At 39.0% G+C, this 20,936-nt stretch overlaps 1 protein-coding gene across 1 annotated transcript in view; it reads right to left on the bottom strand.

The window, feature by feature from the left end:
* COL14A1 (collagen type XIV alpha 1 chain) overlaps positions 1-20,936 on the bottom strand; it is a 131,489-nt gene that overhangs the window by 30,415 nt on the left and 80,138 nt on the right. The window contains exons 31-39 of the mRNA XM_063299632.1: positions 18,743-18,885; positions 17,954-18,063; positions 16,977-17,135; positions 14,801-14,878; positions 14,540-14,626; positions 10,027-10,080; positions 7,272-7,367; positions 6,504-6,557; positions 5,100-5,153 (exon numbers count right to left, since the gene is read on the bottom strand). Coding sequence (XP_063155702.1) covers positions 5,100-5,153; positions 6,504-6,557; positions 7,272-7,367; positions 10,027-10,080; positions 14,540-14,626; positions 14,801-14,878; positions 16,977-17,135; positions 17,954-18,063; positions 18,743-18,885 — 835 coding nt within the window. The remainder of the gene's footprint in view (positions 1-5,099; positions 5,154-6,503; positions 6,558-7,271; positions 7,368-10,026; positions 10,081-14,539; positions 14,627-14,800; positions 14,879-16,976; positions 17,136-17,953; positions 18,064-18,742; positions 18,886-20,936) is intronic.

The raw sequence follows: 20,936 nt of genomic DNA, 5'->3' as shown, positions 1-20,936 counted from the left end.
CACCGCCCCCTAGAGTCGGACACGACTGGACTTTACATCAAGGGAAACCTTTACCTTTACCTTTTACCTATGGCTAGAGTGTATTACCCATATTTATATGGCTGTTTCTACATAACATTGCCATAGCATCTACCAAAAGAATCACATCAATGCTTTAACCCAAATGTTCTACTTCTGGAGCGACTTGTAGATGCTCTTGATTAAACAAAACCAGTGAGGAATTGCAGCCAAGTCATTCATGGATTGCTTCTGCTATGCACAACGCACACAAATGCACTCTCTTCATTCCCAGCTTTGCATAGACTATGCAGTCCTGCTTCTTAGTGTTTGCTGTATGACCATGTGTGCAAAAAAAGGGGATTAATCAGAAAGCGGTTTATGGAATGAATCCAGACTGCCCTCTTTCTGATGAGCAACAGATGTTGAATTACCTTTGTTTATTCTTCAAAGTTCAGAACCTAATCCCAGCAAAGTTACAACAGAGCACTTCATAACAGTATTACCGATAGGACAGCGAAGACAATAACCCAGAGAGGTGGTGGTTTCCCCTTTGCTAAGTGTTTTCAAGTGGAGGCCAGATAGTGGTTAAGTTGGATTCCTGCCCTAAGCAAGAGGTTGGACTCCATGCCTAAATGGCCTTTTTCATCTCTAGTTTCTACAATGTGCAGGTAGATTGGAGAACTGCCGCCTTCAAGACCATGAAGCTGTTTGCTTCATGTGCATTCTGATGTTGCTTCACACATGGCATTCCTTCTACACCAGAGCACATCCACAAAAAGTCAAATTCAAAATGCACATGTTGTCTGTAGTGGAGGGGTGGGGTCAATCAAGTGAAAATGGTGGGCGTGGCCAGGCATTGGAAGCCCTGCCCCTTCTTATCATGCGCCACATGCATCACACAGATTTAACAATGGCAGAGATGCCCCTGATTAACATAGGGCTGAAAGCTAGACTGGCTTTAGAACACAAGTGATTTTAGCAATGTGAGAATGCTATTCCCACACCCAATGATAAACATACTACGCACATACTATTCCAGTAGGAGAATGTTCTTTGACATGATGGCCAACACCACTACCTTTATTCTCCAAGTGCCTCTCAAACTAAGGGGCTTCAGGATTTAAGTTTTACAATGTGGTTTTAGATTTATAAACTTGGAAGAAAGTTATGAGATGAAACTTATGAGCTGATACTTATGATACATGCCCATTGTAATGTGTTATTTATCTTAATGACTGAACTAGGAATAAATTTATGGCAAGGAATTATTTCTCCTCCTCCCCACTATGATTCCGGGGAGGGGGGGTGGATAATGCAAGATTTGATAATTTGAATAGAATCATAGCTAGCAGGCCAGTTTTTTTTTAAACAAACCCTTATAAAGTGGTTTCCTATCATCTGAACAAACTTACATCTATGTAACATGCTTAGGACAAGTACCTTTTGGAATAAGCAGGGTTTTTCACCCTGTTACTAAATGCAGATTTAGAATACTAAGGGCCAAATTCCTTGAGTTTTTAAAATATATGAAGTGAAAACAGATTCCTGACACTATTTCAAATCAGTCTTAACTGCAATTTAATATGCCATTGAATGTATTTAATAGTTCGTTCAAACCATCAAGAAACTGATAGCTAACCCACAGTAGAGGATTGAATTATAAAATTGACGGTGCTCGCAGAAATGGCAAAGCTGACCAATTTGGTCAGGGAAAAAAACAATTAAGACTTTTTTTAAAAGACTGGAAGCCTTATATGGATTTTTTGCTGAAAGAAGAAAAGACAGAACTGCTGATTTATGGATTTGGGGATTAGAAAGGGTTAAAGAAGGAACAGAAAGAGTAAGATAGCAATTACTCAATCGAAAGAAGGACAGAAGTCAAAATTCTGTTTTCTTCCTTTTCTTCACTTCTTTTCTTTCTTCTAATTCTTATCTTTTTCTTTTTTATAGAGGTAGTCCTCACTTAATGACTGTAATTGGGACAAGCAACTCCATTGCTAAGCAACACGGTTGTAAAGCATGATATCACTTGACCGCACCAACTTATGATGGCAACAGCAGCAATTCCAGGTGCCTTAGTTAGGTAAATCCTGGGTGGTCACAGCATCCCACGGTCATGTCATTGCCTTTTATGACCTCCTGCCAGCTTCTCCATTGACTTTACTTGCCAGAAGCCAGCGGTGAAGGTGCAAATGGTGGTCACGTAACCGTGCAATGCTGTAATGTTATAATTGTGAGCTGGTTGCCAAGCACCCAAACTGCAATCACGTGACTGTGGGGACACTATGACTGCCACAACTACGAGGACCCATTGTAAGTCCCCCTCTTTCAGCAATTAGAAGATGGAAAGTTAGCAGCACACTCTCCAATTTTTCTGTTTTTTCTCATTCTTGACCTCACACACACAGACTCAGTGATAGACTGAGTGATAGCCAAGGAGATGGAAAATTACAGGCAATTAATTGCCATGGACAGTAGGGAAATAAATAATCCAAGTTGTGAATAATTTACTGCCCCCCACTTCTGTCCATAAAAGGAAGTGATATGCACAAAGGTGTTTGAAAACAGTTGTGCAAGGCAGGAGAAAGGCACATATGCTTTATTGTTTTGAAGAGAGGTGCTTCCTGCTTAGGATGCATTTTTTTCATAAGTTTTGCACAGCCCTAGTTTGTGCTTCTATAGATATTCCCATTGCTACTTCTATTATTCAAATAATGGTATCATTATTTAGAAACTGACATGCTCTGCCCAGGTGTTGGCAAGCTGTAGCCCTGCAGATGTTGCTGTAACTACAATCCCAGCATCCCTCACTATAGCCAGGAACATCTGGGAAGCTACAGGTTCTCCACTCCTATGTTTTATGCCTCACTGGATGGATAAGACTGGGATGTGGTACCTGAAAAATGTTTATTTTAACTTAATATATAAGTTAAAATATTTCCAGGTATTTAACTTTTGTTAAATTTGCTTCATCTATCTTTTCTTTCCTTTCCTTTTATCAACATATAAATGCATAAACTAAGTAATAACACAATGGAGATCTTAACATTAAGTAATTACTTTCAGACTGATACTATTGTCACATAACTACTACTTTGATATGATATGCAGCAGTGCTTTTTAATGTTATACTCAATTTTGGATGAAAAGTTAAATAATTTTATGTTTGTAATATTGACATCCGAAAATGCTATTAATATTGATAGAACTGTTACTTTTTTCTTCTTATTTTAATACTTTAAGCTTTCTAAATAATAGAATGTTCTTAAGTTATAACCATATTACATAAATATCATTGCACTGAAATCTGCATTGAAATAAGACAATGATTCAAGACTTATAACATTAATAAAAGAGGGGGAAAAGTCTGGGATGTGGTAGAAAAGCTTGAGGAAATGAAATTCCTCTTACTTTCAACATTCTCCTTCCAGTCTCTTTCATCTACCACCCATTTCTTCATAGTAATCATTCCATCCACAGTTTGTTTCTCAGAGCAATAACTACTAAACTCAGCAACCAACTATCGTATCTTCAACCAGACTCTTAATAGCAGCTATTCCGAAAGATGGTAAAAAGGTTGAAGTATAAGCTGGGCATTTTTACACTATCAGACATCTTTCAAAGACCCAGCCTCAATCCTGAGTTCCTGATTCATCTGGTCCTTCACAAATTCCTTCCCAAGAAAGTCTGAAGAAAATTAAAATAAAAAAAAAATCTAAGACTAAAACACAAGGAACCATAACACTCATTGAGAAAATGTGGTGTGCACTAAATGCATTTGCACATTGGCTGGCATTTCTAAAATTGTACTCCAAGACATCTGGAGAACATTGTTCTATATTTAGACCAAAGCGAGACTTGCTTCTGAGTAAATGTTTATAGTTCAGTTCTATTCATGTCTATAGTATACAGATAAAAGCTCCATTCAGTTTGATAGTAACATTTGCTCTCTGCTAAGTGCGAACAAGACCCCAACAACAGTATCTTGAACTGACATAAACAGGTCATCAGTGCCATGCAGCAGGGTGGAGTGATTTGCTTCAGGCAGCACCAGGTGGTGTAGAGAAAGGAAGACAAGAATTCATTTTAAAACATTTGCCCTAATGGGAAGGAAAACACTGGTAATCTCTTCAGGGGGAGGAAGAGATGATAATCCTTTTATTCCAGCCTCTATATTCCACACATCTGGAAAATACATCCATCTCAGACATAAAAGAATAAAAAAAGCCTTCCATGAAAGAATGACTGTACTCCAGTTTAGTAATCTCAACCAAAATTAGCCTTTTGCAGCAAATCTCTTAAATAAATTTGGGGAATTGAGTTGACATTTGTGACAGTTCTTTGCAGACATAAGAAACATTGAATCTGCAGAAGGAAAACTGTGAGCTACCCTGTGTTCTTCCCTCACTAGGATTCATTGAGAAGCATCTAAGACCACAGAAATAAATCAGAATTCTCTTCAGGTAGGGAAGAATAAAGTAGCTCTAGGCCTGGATATGTACAAGCTACATTAAGCTCAAATGGAGTTGAGTTGTTTGGAATTCAATGAGTTGTGAGAATCCAATCATTAGAATGTTGTCTGAACCAGACTGATGCTGTCACGCTAAATAATAACATGGTTTCTTTCTTTGGGTCTTTGTTGTTGTTTATTCGTTTAGTCGCTTCCGACTCTTCGTGACTTCATGGACCAGCCCACGCCAGAGCTTCCTGTCGGTCGTCAACACCCCCAGCTCCCCCAGGGACGAGTCCGTCACCTCTAGAATATCATCCATCCATCTTGCCCTTGGTCGGCCCCTCTTCCTTTTGCCTTCCACTCTCCCTAGCATCAGCATCTTCTCCAGGGTGTCCTGTCTTCTCATTATGTGGCCAAAGTATTTCAGTTTTGCCTTTAATATCATTCCCTCAAGTGAGCAGTCTGGCTTTATTTCCTGGAGGATGGACTTACCCAGGAACTGTGTTTTGTTCATCTGGGTTTAGCATTGAGGCATGTTAAGTGAACTCATCCTAGTAAGGGAAGTTCATAGTATGCAAAATTAAGCCTTGGAGGAACAGAGCAAGCTGAAGTAGCTGGATGGCTACTATCAGTTCTTTCATTTTACCCTTTGACCCTGGCTTCCGTCTCGTCCTGGTGCTCCTGTTGGTCCTGGAATACCCTGAGGAAGACCCAAAAGAGAGCTGAGTTATACGATTCAACTCACATTTCTGCTAATAACAGCAGCAGCAGCAGCAACAATAATGCAAATCTACTTATCCATATTTATAAAAAGAACATTTATTTATTTATTTTTCACATTTCTATCACCGCCCATCTCCCCCTAAAAGGGGGACTTTTTATAGATTGATTAATGGAGTTACACTATCCAGTTGTAACTTTTAATGGTCCACAAAGCTTCAAATAGATGATCTGATGGAGAATCAAACCAATTACCTTTAAGTCAAATGTCTGAACTGAATATTTCACTCAGCCTGCAGCTTGCAGGACAATGAAGGGGTGAATGGGGAGGCATTAGCAACATCCTCATCCAAGAATTGTGCAGGTAACATTGCAGGCAATTGCTTTGAGCAGACAGAACATGATGCCTCCTTTGTTATCTGCCCCCAGCAGCACAGGACTAGCTTTGTCCTGGATACAAAATGTTGGAACACGTTCTCCATGCTTTTACAGCTGTGGAGGTCCAGTCCTTGCCTGGCACCTGCTAGATTGGCAGCTCAGACAAATCCTCCAACTCTAGCTCCCAAGCTCCCTTCTTGCAGTGCTGAGGATCTGTCACTGGCAAAGGGTGGAAGATCCCCAGGACAAACAAGGTGACCTGGAGGATAGAGAAGATGCTGGCATTAATGGACTAATCTCTTAATCTACTTCTGAGAGGTTTTGTTACCTAATGGAAGACAGTACACTCTCAGGTAGTACCTTTAGCCAAATGGTGGTGCACTTCCTGCACATTGAATGCAGAGAGCACTAGGGCAATGTTTTTCAACCTTGACAACTTTACAGTGTATGGACTTCAACTCCCAGAATTCCCCAGCCAGCATTGGATCCAGCATGCTGGCTGGGGAATTCTGGGAGTTGAAGTCCACACAGCTTAAAGTTGCCAAGGTTGAGAAACACTGTGCTAGAGTGAAGTACTTATAGTAACAGTGCTACACGTGACCAAAAATGCACTCAGAAAGCTCACAAATATGGATAGGAGGGTGACAAGCCCCACTCTCCTGTTGTTCCTCATTTGGAATTTCAGACATGTAGCCCCTGATTCATGTGAGAGAGTAAGGCCATCAAGAATAAGAGTTTAGAGTCCAATCCTCCCTGATGTTTTCCAGTTTCCAGTTGGTGTCCATTAACACATCTGACAGGAGCAAAATCCACAGTAAAGCTATATTTAATTCCTCCATTAGTGAAGGATTGTAATAATAATAACAACAGTTAACAATTCAGCTCTGAAGTATCTAATGGTTGAGTAGTGTGCAGTAACTCCATTCCAGACCAATATAACACAAATGGTTACCTGAAGGCCCGGACGACCATTTTCTCCCCTTTCTCCTTTTTCTCCAGCTGGTCCCTGAAAATGGGTAAACACTCTTTATTGTTTGTTTCACTGCCCCCTTTTCCTCATCCAAACAAAATGGTTAATTGCCAATTTCCTTCTGGAGAAGGAGAAAAAAAAGGGAATTCCAAAATTGCTTTTATGAGACTGAATTATGGTAATAAAGATTTGAATTAGGGAAGAAAGGGTGGGATAGCCCTTAATTAAACCCACAAGCCAAGGCATCTGATTCTTCTTTAATTTTAGCTTGTTTAGATCTACTATTGTTGGGCAGACTATAGATTACATCCAACATTAGACAAGCAGAGTTTTATCCACACAGCGGGTTTTCTTTGGTCTCCATATTTGGTCTAGAGAGAAGGGGGGAAGAAAGCAATCTGCTGATACAACCCTAAAATTACAAAGAAAAACAACAAAGGGAGGAAGAGTGTCATGAAACATGAAGTATTTTTCTTACCCTCCAAATACTACTTTTTCTACATCAAGTTTTTTTTTTTAATCAAATCCCATTGTCATTGCAGTGGCTGAAACTACATGAAAAGACCACTGCTGGATCAGATTAAAGCCCTGTCTAACTCAACTTCTTAATTCTCATAGTAATCAAATAAATGCTGCCAGAAGCAAGATACAGAAGGGTGAACATCCTTCTGCTTGTGTTCCACAGCAACTGGAATTCAAGGGCTGGCTATTGGCTGCCCAGAATAAGTATCTGCATAATAATAAACCTACGGGAAGTCCTTCAATAGAAAGTCCGCTTGGCCCCTGTGGTCCAGGAGGCCCTTGAGGACCTGAAGCACCAATTCCACCTCGAGGTCCATCTGGTCCCTAGAACCAAAAAGAGCATTACAAAGTTCCATGCTAAAAATGTAGCAGTTCACCCTTTATTTATTTACTTAACATATTTTAAACTGCTTTCTATGCCAGTGCATCTCAGAGTGGTTTACAAAATACAGTATTATAATAATGAAAAACCTATAAAATCATATTCATTAAAAAAAAGTTAGGAGGGAAGGAAAAACAAAGCAATTATTCACCATTCATACAGGGAAGGTTTGGGTGAAAAGAGAGGATTCTAATGCATGTCGGAAGTAGGAGGAGTTTGTTCTGTTTTCATTGGCTGTTGTGAGCCAACTAGGATCACTGTGTAAGATAGACAGCCATATAAATTCTTAAAATGTAGAAATGAAATGTAATAATAGGCCTCTCAGAGATTTCCGGGGGGAGAGCTGAAATCTAGAATGAGGTACCATCGCAAAGAAAATGGTTTGAGAGTAACTTCCAGGTTGCCTAACAGGATCGACCAGGTCTATGACAGTCAAGACATGTTGTATAAGATGTGGCTCACCTTAACATACTGTAATTGATGTTGGGCTAACCTGAGCAGTCTCATAATGAACTTCCTAATTTGTAATTTTGGAGAGTTAAACATTTTTATGAATACAGCTACCAGCAGGCTTTTAAAGACAATCACTTTAAAAGGAGCAGGTAATAATTATAGCAGTATTCAATAACCTTAGAAAGATGTTGATATTTTGTCTTGCTAGGCATATACTAAGAGTTTAAATTATAGAACTTATGAGCTGAAAGAGACCTCATAGGTCAGCCAGATTAAGCCAGTGACCGGTATAGAAACCCAACAAATCTACTCAACAGGGGTCATCTAATCCTCATTTGAAAATCTCCACAAGTCCACCATTTTTCTAAGCAGACTGGTTATGGTTTAACAAATCTTCCCATTAGGAAGTTCTTCCACTATTGAGCTAGAATCTCCTTTCTTTTAGTTACTGGTCCTGTCACAGAACGTGTGACAGAGTTACTTGACTGGAAGATCACTGAGAAACTGGCAAAAGAGAGGGTTATATCCTATGGTATTTGAGTTTCCCTGGAAGCCTGAGCAGAAGAGCAACCTATGGGTGGTTAGGTGCTGTAAATAAGATGTGGGGAACTTTTATGGGTCAGCAGATACAATTCAGTATCCTGATTATTTGTTAATTCAACGTCAGTCTTTTTTTTATTTTATTTATTTATTTATTCAATTTGTCCCCACCCATCTCCTCCCATCGGGGGACTCTGGGTGGTTTATCATTGCTGGCCCAGTGATGCTGAGACTTTGGGGTGACATTAGAGTGGGAATCAGAGCATTTCATCTATCAGACACTTTATGATCCCATTCCCAGCCTTATTATCCTATGTGTATGTGGGAGGTGTGGGGTGTGGAGTGTTTGCCAAAATTACATTGTCCAATTTCAGACATTTTTGGCAGTGGAGACTCCAAGTCTTGTATATGTGTACTTGTGTGTTTATGAGTGCATATGTAAGTGGGTTGTAGGAACTATATAAAAACAATCCATCACAAAAACATCAGCATTTCTGAAACTTTTCACCACTTTGATGCTGAGTACATGTAAACAGTGTGAATTAACATGATGGAGAAAGTTTAAGAAAGAAATTTCTTTGCAAAGCAATAAATCAAACATAGAAATAATAGTGTTGAATTAGGAATAACAGAAGGTGCCATGAATTCTATCCATTCTATAGAAATCCTTGCACTTTTTAGCAATTTCTCCTCTTCCCCCCCCAAACTGTTTATCTCCCAATAATACCTATTGAGAAAAGATAACAAAAGAAATAAGGTCACATTCCACATAGACAATAAAAGCATTATTATTATGTATGGGTGGTCTCCTGAAGAGAAGTCAGAGTTTTTGAGGGGGGCAGTTGGGCTGTTTGATTTTTGTAAGAAAAAAGCATTGTGGGGATATATAAATGCTCTGGTTTATTTTGAAGTGGGATAAGGGTTTAAGAATATTTATCTGGATTGCTTTTAGGGTTTGGCTGATTTCATCTATCTTTAACAATTTGGATTACAATTATTAAGGTATAATAAAAAAATAATGTCTATTTGGATGGTTTTGGGTTTCATATGATTATTAAAATTGTTATATTATCAACTTCAATGGCAGACAATTTATATGTTTTTTAGTTTGATCTTTATCATAGTAGATAGAAATGTATAGAATAGTAGTAGAAAGGAAATAATTAAATCAATGTTATCTTTTGGCGGGGGAGTTGATTAGGAGGTTTATATATTTTTTTCTTTTTTCTTTTTCTTTTAACATAAGGGGATGGAGTAACTGTATGTAGTGATTTTTACAATGCGCCAATGGAATGATTTATAAAAATAATGTGATTTTGGCTTAATGTAGAGTAAGGGATTGATTATGGAAATTTTTGTATATCCTTGCTGTTAAAAGTTGGAAGTCACCTCTTTTTGTAACTTTGAAAATTTTTTCTCTTGTGTTTCCACACTTTTTTAGTTTTTTCTCTTTTTTCCTTTGCAGTTTTTTGTTTTTCTATAGCCTTTAACTTTGCTTGAAACTTAGTAAAATTCTTTTTAAAGAAAAAGACAATAAAAGCATTATGTGGGTTGGGGCTGGGATATGTATGGAATATCATGCAGACAGAAGCAGCATTGGCAAGTTACCTTTGGACCATCGTCACCACGGCTACCTTTGGGACCTCGGAGACCTGGACCACCCTGTCAAACACATTTTAGATTAAAAGAAATCAAGTAGGTCCCGTTTTCAATGTTGCCTTGCGTTTTTATCTCCTACTCAGGAAAGTTCCTATTCAGAGTTTTAGCCAAAGAGCCTTCCTTTTACATGTCTCAGTTTCTTTTCCAACAGGCACAATTCAGTACTACTGAGAATGACTTGATCTCTCAAGGATGCTCTTGTTTCATAGTAGCCCTGTTTTCATTCCAAACCTGGTAGCAGAATTCACCAATACAGAGGGAATCATCATCATCATCATCATCAACCTCATCATCATCTTCTCCTCCTCACAATAAATATAGCAATTCATTTTCACTATTCCACCCATACCCCTCCCACATCCCCAAATGTGCCCATTTTTCTTAAGGAAAGCACAACTGAAATCTGGCCTTCACAAAGCCAATTAGGAATTTTCTATAAAGATGACATTTCTGACCCATGTTTGTGCTTTTCTTGACTTTGGAAACCAGCCAACTACCCAGGCCAAGTCACACTTGGGTAAGTGCCCAAGTGCAGAGTTCTGTCTTATCACTGGGGCACTTAGTAGGGCTGTGCACAGATTAAAAGTGATTCAGAAGAAATGAAGATCCAACCTATTTTGAAGGTATTATATTAGGAAAGGGAGAAATTCCAAGAATGGTCTTTATTGTATAAAGGCTCTACCCAATGTCTGGTTCACTAGTTTGGCTGGTGGTCCAATAATGTACATGTTTATTCCACCATTTCTTTGCCTTTTTTTCCCCCTTTCAACAAAATATCAAACAAGGAGAAAAAGATGGAATAGCTGAAATGATTACCAGCAGCGGGAAACAAACATCTGGAAAGTCCCCAGCACTCCAAGTAACAGAACAAAAGCAAATAAGCTTTATGAATATTCACTATTTCAGAGCAACATCTAGAAACAGGAAACCTTATATGTGAGGCACACAAATGCCACATCCTCTCTGTCTCAGGGCCTTCCAGATTTATAGAGGCTATAACTCAAGCTAAGGATTCTTCAGCAAAGGATCGTTACCTTGTCGTGGTGCTGGAGCTTGAGCACCTCAATGATGCCATGAGCTAAACCGTGAAGGGCCACCCAAGACGGGAAGGTCATGACAGAGAGGTCAGACTAAATGCGATCCCTGGGGAAGGTAACGGCAACCCACCCCAGTATTCTTGCCGTGAAAACTAAATGGATCAGTACAACCAGAGATATGTCGGTATACCATCGGAAGATGAGACCCCCAGGTCGGAAGATGGTCAAAATGCTACTGGGGAGGAACAGAGGATGAGTTCAACTAGCCCCAGACGTGATGACGCAGCTAGCTCAAAGCCGAAAGGACGGCTAGCGGCCGACGGTGCTGGTGGTGAACGGCGAATCCGATGTTCTAAGGATCAACGCACGGTTGGAACCTGGAATGTAAGATCTATGAGCCAGGGCAAATTGGATGTGGTTCTTGGTGAGATGTCAAGATTAAAGATGGACATTTTGGGCGTCAGTGAACTGAAGTGGACTGGAATGGGCCAGTTCACATCAAATGACCACCAGATCTACTACTGTGGACAAGAGGACCACAGACGAAATGGAGTAGCCTTCATAATTAATAGTAAAGTGGCTAAAGCAGTGCTTGGATACAATCCAAAAAACAATAGAATGATCTCAATTCGAATTCAGGGCAAGCCATCTAACATCACAGTGATCCAAATATACGCCCCAACCACAGATGCTGAAGAAGCTGAAGTGGAGCAGTTCTATGAGGATCTGCAGCACCTACTGGACAACACGCCTAAAAGCGATGTTATTTTCATCACAGGAGGCTGGAGTGCTAAGGTGGGCAGTCAGATGACACCTGGAATTACAGGTAAGCATGGCCTGGGAGAACAAAACGAAGCAAGACATAGGCTGATAGAATTTTGCCAAGACAACTCACTCTGCATAACAAACACTCTCTTCCAGCAACCTAAGAGATGGCTTTATACATGGACTTCACCAGATGGACAACACCGAAATCAGACTGACTACATCCTTTGCAGCCAAAGGTGGCAGACATCTCTACAGTCAGTAAAAACAAGACCTGGAGCTGACTGTAGTTCAGATCACGAACTTCTGCTTGCACAATTTAGGATCAGACTAAAGAGATTAAGGAAAACCCACAGATCAGCTAGAGATGAGCTCACTAATATTCCTAAGGAATATGCAGTGGAGGTGAAGAATAGATTTAAGGGACTGGACTTAGTAGATAGGGTCCCGGAAGAACTATGGAGAGAAGTTTGCAACATTGTTCAGGAGGCGGCAACAAAATACATCCCAAAGAAAGAGAAAACCAAGAAGGCAAAATGGCTGTCTGCTGAGACACTAGAAGTAGCCCAAGAAAGAAGGAAAGCAAAAGGCAACAGTGATAGGGGGAGATATGCCCAATTACATGCAAAATTCCAGAGGTTAGCCAGAAGAGATAAGGAATTATTTTTAAACAAGCAATGCGTGGAAGTGGAAGAAAACAATAGAATAGGAAGGACAAGAGACCTCTTCCAGAAAATTAGAAACATTGGAGGTAAGTTCCAGGCAAAAATGGGTATGATCAAAAACAAAGATGGCAAGGACCTAACAGAAGAAGAAGAGATCAAGAAAAGGTGGCAAAAATATACAGAAGACCTGTATAGGAAGGATAACAATATTGGGGGTAGCTTTGATGGTGTGGTCAGTGAGCTAGAGCCAGACATCCTGAAGAGTGAGGTTGAATGGGCCTTAAGAAGCATTGCTAATAACAAGGCAGCAGGAGACGACGGCATCCCAGCTGAACTGTTCAAAATCTTGCGAGATGATGCTGTCAAGGTAATGCATGCTATATGCCAGCAAATTTGGAAAACACAAGAATGGCCATCAGACTGGAAAAAATCAACTTATATTCCCATACCAAAAAAAGGAAACACTAAAGAATGTTCAAACTATCAAACAGTGGCACTCATTTCACATGCCAGTAAGGTAATGCTCAAGATCCTGCAAGGTAGACTTCAGCAATTCATGGAGCGAGAATTGCCAGATGTACAAGCTGGGTTTAGAAAAGGCAGAGGAACTAGGGACCAAATTGCCAATATCCACTGGATAATGGAAAAAGCCAGGGAGTTTCAGAAAAACATCTATTTCTGTTTTATTGACTATTCTAAAGCCTTTGACTGTGTGGACCATAACAAATTGTGGCAAGTTCTTAGTGGTATGGGGATACCAAGTCATCTTGTATGCCTCCTGAAGAATCTGTATAACGACCAAGTAGCAACAGTAAGAACAGACCACGGAACAACGGACTGGTTTAAGATTGGGAAAGGAGTATGGCAGGGCTGTATATTCTCACCCTACTTATTCGACTTGTATGCAGAACACATCATGCGACATGCTGGGCTTGAGGAATCCAAGGCTGGAGTTAAAATCTCTGGAAGAAACATTAACAATCTCAGATATGCAGATGATACCACTTTGATGGCTGAAAGCGAAGAGGAACTGAGGAGCCTTATGATGAAGGTGAAAGAAGAAAGTGCAAAAGCTGGCTTGCAGCTAAACCTCAAAAAAACCAAGATTATGGCAACCAGCTTGATTGATAACTGGCAAATAGAGGGAGAAAATGTAGAAGCAGTGAAAGACTTTGTATTCCTAGGTGCAAAGATTACTGCAGATGCTGACTGCACTCAGGAAATCAGAAGACGCTTAATCCTTGGGAGAAGAGCAATGACCAATCTCGATAAAATAGTTAAGAGCAGAGACATCACACTGACAACAAAGGCCCGCATAGTTAAAGCAATGGTGTTCCCTGTAGTAACGTATGCTGCGAGAGCTGGACCATAAGGAAGGCTGAGAGAAGGAAGATCGATGCTTTGGAACTGTGGTGTTGGAGGAAAATTCTGAGAGTGCCTTGGACTGCAAGAAGATCAAACCAGTCCACACTCCAGGAAATAAAGCCAGACTGCTCACTTGAGGGAATGATATTAAAGGCAAAACTGAAATACTTTGGCCACATAATGAGAAGACAGGACACCCTGGAGAAGATGCTGATGCTAGGGAGAGTGGAGGGCAAAAGGAAGAGGGGCCGACCAAGGGCAAGGTGGATGGATGATATTCTAGAGGTGACGGACTCGTCCCTGGGGGAGCTGGGGGTGTTGACTGACAGGAAATTCTGGCGTGGGCTGGTCCATGAAGTCACGAAGAGTCAGAAGCAACTAAACGAATAAACAACAAATATAACTCAAGCTAGTGGGGACTATAGTTGCTTTTCAATACAGGCTCAGGTTGAGAGCAGTAGATAGTCCTTATTTCAATTCATGGTGTTAAACTCTCAGCCCATGAACAAGATAGATTTTGGCAGTTTGCATCACCAAGCTACATTCTCTATCTAACAAAATTAGATACTTGGCCATCTGGCAGTACCTGAAGTGGGACCTTGGGGAAAGGCCAATAAAACAAAATCTTACAGGTGGTCCTGGTGGCCCAGGTGATCCTTTGCTGACTTCAGAGCAGGAGCAAGAATGTGGAAGGGCAGGGCAGCTTTCTTCATCCCTCTAATAAAAAGAAGAAGGAGAAGGAGAAATAGAAGTTCGTGTCATCTTCAGTGTATTCCAAATTAGGATACTCTGGCTGCTCGTTATATGTTCATCTTTTGCAGACCGTTCCAGACATAGCTATAATTGAATTTCAAATGACTGAATAAATATTTTTAATGGGTAACATCTTACCAAAGCTGGAAGTTCACAGCATTTATCTCTGTTGGCCCATGAAGTGGTACAAACAATATCAAACATCTGCAGCTGGAACTGGTTTAAGGAGGAAAAAATAATTCCAAAATGATTAGGTACTATCTAATAAAAACAAAAACATAACAAAAACTAAGAAAATAATCACTTGTGGTTTCTTATTTTTTTCTTTATCAAACCATGAACCAAGTGAATGCTTACCTTTGAGATATTGTTGTATAAAAAGATTTAAATGTCACCCCAAATGTATCCAAAATTTCAAATTGAAGATGATGCCCCAAAGGAAGCTTAAATAGAAAAAAACTCATTTGCTTCCAGAATCATACTTACAGCAACTCTAACTCCTCTATTTTAAAAGTAAACTATTTGCAGGGAAAAATCTTTCTTTCAGGTAGATACAATGATGCTGATGAAAGCATACTCAGCTTTGTTTTCCAAAATTACTCCTCTTTCATCTCCAATTTCTAATCCAATAAATGTCATAATTTTGTTATATTAAGAACAATGCAATAACTATTAGTCATATTGCTTAAATCAGGTCCAAAACAGGGTCAAAATATTTATAAAAATGGAAATAATTGAGAATCCATACCACAACACTATAAACCCTGACTTAGAAGTATTTTCTCTTAATTTAAAGATACAGAGTGTGTGTTTGTATGTGTGTATGTATATGTGTCTGTGTGTGTGTGTGTAAATATATGTGCCTCTTACTGACACTTATCTGCATACACAATCTCTGCCTGTTTGCAGGAAAATTGAGGTACACTGTTTCAGATGCCTCAGATATATTCCTTGAAATCTACAGAGATTATCCCATTCCAGCTGGAGTATACAGTGTATGCCCAATTACATGATTATAATTATTAACTGTTTTATTATGTTGCATTATATCATTCTGGCTGGGGAATTCTGGGATTTGAAGCCGACACATCTTAAAGTTGCCAAGTCTGAAAAACACTGCATTATATGGAGTACATCAAGATTCAAGGTATGCCTATTGGCAATATTATACTTAGCAATCATTTCTGTTGTGCATTGCCATATAAAAAGAACTTCCAAATTTACCATCAGGGTGCCAGATATGGCTTAGAAGAAAATGCAATGTTATGTTTTTGCTCAAATTCAAAAAAACACTCCATTTTTCAGAGCAAACTGAAGCATTCCTGATGGTTTAGCCTCATGGACCATAGGATAGCATCAAAACAGAATTTCCTGAAAAATACACTGTATCTGACCAAGAGCACAGACTTTATTAAAGTTGAATTTGTGAAAAGAATGCATCTTTATTGAGAAGTATGTTTTGAAATGCATGTTTCTGGACTTACATAACCATCAACCAATTCAATTGCAGGCAACCGTTTTTGCTCCCTGGGGGTGTATAGTTCACTTGACCACTTACCATTCATATAACCATGATTTTCCTAACAAAAGCCATCATTTCTTTCCTTTTTTCTTACAAAGCCCCCTTCAACTGCAACTTTTTACAAGCTGGCCTTTGTCTTTCCCTGCTGGAACGTGGCCATGGAGGTTGCTTGGTTCAATTATCTTGTAGGAATTGTATATTAATTGCCAGGCTTAAGTCAGGAGTCTGAAAACACTTCTTCTTTGTGCAAAACACATAATTTTGGAAGGAGGGGGGCAAATATGTTCTACGCAGACCAAACAAGCTGAAGGCGATTAGGTTTAAGGGGCATTTTTGGTCAAGAGAGTTCAAAGGACATGACCAGATTGTCCAGCTTTGAAATTAATCCACTTCTTCTCTCCTATTAAATTCTCTTATTGCTTTATCAGATAATCAGGTCTCCTCAGAATACAACGATGTTGTTCTGAAAGAGCTTCTCTTAATTTTTTTGGAACTATCATCTTGAAAAGAAGATAATATAATACAGGCCAAGTCTAAAGAGTTCAGCATAGTCAAGTACTTACCAGTGAGTGACCCCAGGGACCTTTCCCCACTTGCGTTTAACCATGACACAAAGATGCCCTGACAAAGTGGGGGAGCATACATTAGATTTAAAGCAAATTAACTGGATGGTGGTATAGCTGAATTCATGCCTTCCTGTCTAGTTATGCAGGGGTTACATCAATCCCTCATGAATAAACCTTACTGAATTACCATCCCCTTTTATCTGAAATCCTTAGCTCCTTCACTTACTGGTGCTGAACTGTCCCTCAGTCCTCTTGATCGAACCATCCTTCCCAGTACTTCAATCCCGTCAGAAGTTATATTTCCTGCTGCATTGATTATCTTCTCACCCACTTCCTTGCAATCAATCACCACTTTAGCTGTTGTTTTGCTGATAACAATATGCAGCTGGAAGAGGAGAGGGATGTTTTTATACACAAAAGAGAAACCAAAAAGGCTTACATAAAGAGGAGCTCTTTGTAGTGATATTTTTAATATAATTCACAGACAGGCTATTGCCTTCTCAAGTTTCTATATGCACAGAAGGCTGCATTCTCCAATGTTCCTCGCTGTTAGGTATCTTAAAGTAACCTGTTGGCCATTAATTCCATCTTCCACCTAGGAAGTTCTCTAATAGAATTTGCAGAGTTCATAACATTTCTGATTAAATTGGGAAGAAAATAAAAAAATAAAATGAAACAATATCATATAAGTGCTAGAGTGCTAATATATTAAATATTGAAGACTAATCACATTAGAAAACTATTCTGCACAGATTTAAAATAGAGTAGTATAAATTCATGTAAAAATTTAGACAGCTGCCAAATTACTTCCCTTGTTTCCAGAAAAGTTAAACAACAATTGTTTTATTTCCCTGTTTCCTAATGATACGAGCTCTGAAACAGAATTTGGCAGCTTTAAAAGTGACATAATTGTTATAGCCTGAAAAGAAATGAAATTGAGAATTTGTCTGGTCTAACAGAGGACTAAGCCAAAAAAAAAAAAGTGGGGGTTATGTGTTTGGTCCCACCTACTCGGACATTTCTTGAGGCCCCAGAAAGGATACTAGAGGACCACATGCAGCCCCCAGACCTCCCATTTTGTAGGCTTGCTCTACAACTTTGAATCCTCCTAAATTAGGAAGAATAGGGCAATACTGGGAAGACAAGTTCTTTTACATTTAAAATCTTTCTGATCTTTCTCAAACATATTTCAGCAAGTCTTACCTTATGGAAACTTCCATAAAATATTTTCTTTATATCAGGTCCCTCAAAGGTTACAGTCTGGAACTCTCCTTTGTAGTCATAATTGAAGAAAGTCAAGGTTTTGCCATCATCTGCACAGTGTGTGAGAGAACAAAGCTTAGAGAACTGTCTACTTTTTAAGGTTTGGCATATCATATTTTCAAGCAACAGTCATGATCAGCCAGCTGGTCAAGGTGACATTGAGAAGCACAGGCTTCTCTGCTCCTTCAAAATGTGCTCCCTAAAACTGTGCAACCTGTATAGGCAAAGGGGGAGTGAGTTTTGACCGATGGATAAACGGTGCTCTCCTAGACAGGGGTTTAAGCTGGTTAAATCTAAGCATCCCCAGGCAAAGGGGAAGCTATTTAAAGCCACTTCCTCTTTGGCTATGCAAGCCCACTGAGATTAATGAAACTCCATTTTCCAGGGCTTTTTGTAAACCAATGAGATATCCAGGACACCCAGATATAAGTGCCAAACATGGCAGTCCTGGTCAAACCGTGACATATAGTGAACCTACAGATACATCATCTTAGATACCTTCAATGAGAAAAGGTGATTTATAAATATTATAAACAGATAAGATACAGCACATAAATAAATTAGTAGAAAAGCCTATGGAAAACAGGGTAGAAAAAACATCTCCGTTCCCTTGAAATAGGAAACAGCAACTATTACTTCTTAAGTTGCTTGTTGATAAGATGCAAAAACTGCAGATAGAAATAAATTAACCAATCAATCCCAGCACACCACAAAGCCGCAAAGACTTACTGTCCAAAATAACTCCAACCAATGGCTCATAGCTTTCGTTTAAAATCTCCCACAGAGCAAATGGTTCTAGAGGTGTTTCAGGAAGGATGCGGAAGAGAAAAGTAATTGTGTAATCTGACGGGAGACCCTCTGGGTGTAAATATCTGTGAAAGGAAAATAAGTTTGCAGAAATGTATGTTAACACAGAGAAAAAACATTCACAGAAATCAAACTGTTTCTGACGATCCTTTACTGTTATTTTTAAACTGTGTTTTTTTTCATTTTTATTTTTCAGTGCTCAGTTTGAATAATACAAAAGGAGGATTATACATGCTTAGATCAAACTGAGCAGAAACTGTTCAAGAGATCAGAGAGGAATATCCTAGTCATTGCTCACAAAAATGTTGCTGCCAGGCTTTACTAGAATTGAAGGTAAACAGTAGTAGTAAAACTACATTTGTATACCAGTTGAGACAAGATTATTTCTGAATCAGTTAAGATCTGTGACCAAAATAATAAACATCTTACTTGAAAATCGTTAATGGGTCTAGTAATTTGTATTTATTTATTGACGGATAAAATGGGAGGAGGGAAATGGAAATGATGATCTTACTGTAGTTTTTAAAATTTTATTTACTATTTTTTGTAAGTTACACACCGTTTGATTAACTAAAGTCAAGTGCAGACCTATATCTCTACTTTATTTTAAATTTGTAATTACAGATTTTAAAGAGTACAAAGCACATGCTGTAGATGGTACAGAAAAGAGAAGAAAAGAAAATATATTTTTCCTTCATGGACTGAATGTGCAAGTTCTTAGGAGTACATTGCATGTGTTTGTTAGTCCTGCGGTTACTCTTTGCTGAGGGTACACATGGAGAAAAATGGATGGGGTGTCAATTTTTCTATCCTCAAGAAAAGGCCACTAAAGGACAAATAAAGAGCACTGTGCCAGCCACTCACAATATGTCAGCATGACCACACAGCAGCAGAACAGAACACAGAAGGAAAATAACATTTATTTTAATAAGAATAATCATTAACAAGTTTTATGAGGTTGATGCAAGGGGTCAACTTTGACTGCATGACCTTGACATTTTCTACATCCTTGCAGACATCCTTAGAATACTACCTTTTAATCTATTTCTAATTTATCAACTTATCTTTAAACCATTACCTAATGACACTACTTTTCATTGCCCAGTTGGAGACAATTGCCAAGTCCCACCTGAAAAATTGCTGAGACCCCAGTTGGGTTCAGAGACTCTATTTGAGAAACAGTGGCTATAATGAAGTGGTCAATTGTTCTCTATTCATTCCCGACTGCCACACAGAATCATGTTTGATTGGTCCCACATTTAAATGTGCAAATTAATAGAATACTAGAAGAACTGGGTTGAAAAAATACAAGAGGTAACAATGAAAACTTTGGGAAGTTCAGTGCTACTTTATGCCAGGTAGGTGGTGTTTGGATCAATTTTTTACTCTTCAGCCCAGTGTTTCTCAACCTTGGCAGCTTGAAGATGTGTGGACTTCCACTTTCAGAATTCCCCAGCCAACAAGGCTAGCTGGGGAATTCTGGGAGCTGAAGTCCCCACATCTTCAAGTTGCCAAGGTTGAGAAACACTGCTTCAGCAGTTCACTGAGAAATGTGAATGTGAAAAAAGGAAATTTTACTGTATGTTAATTCATTTAGAGAGTTTAAGTGTGTCCTTCTGCCTATTTTATTATATAGAGATGAGACATGAGTATGTCAGGAGAAGAATTAAGGGAAAATTTAATGCAGTGGGAACAGGGTGTATGTGGTAAAACAAGAAGTATTAGGGATTGCACTGAGTTGATGAGATCTTAAAAGAGAGACAGAGAGATGAGAAGTCTTAAAAACAAGAGGTAGTATACAAAGCTGTGTACCAATGTGGTCAAAGCAAGGATAGCTTACAAGGACAGAACGTATGGCAAAGTATAATGAATGGTGTTGGGGTACACCAGATTTACTGTTTCCTTTTCTTTTTTCTTATGTCAGGTGTTACATTTCTTTGGCTTACTGTTTTCTGCGTAAGATTGCTATCCTGAAAGAGAATAGTGTGTCAGGTATATACTGTACATACTATATGCCACCTATCATGTCTTCAATGCTAATAAAACATTGTGCTAATAAAACAGCACAATTTGCTAGCTTATGCAGATCTTAGGATTTGAGAAGCATCACCAGTAC

The sequence above is a fragment of the Candoia aspera genome, chromosome 3 (genome assembly GCF_035149785.1).
Source record: "Candoia aspera isolate rCanAsp1 chromosome 3, rCanAsp1.hap2, whole genome shotgun sequence".
Taxonomy (NCBI): Eukaryota; Metazoa; Chordata; class Lepidosauria; order Squamata; family Boidae; genus Candoia; species Candoia aspera.
Note: the sequence above shows the minus strand (reverse complement) of the source record. Positions and strands in the feature narration are given on the sequence as shown.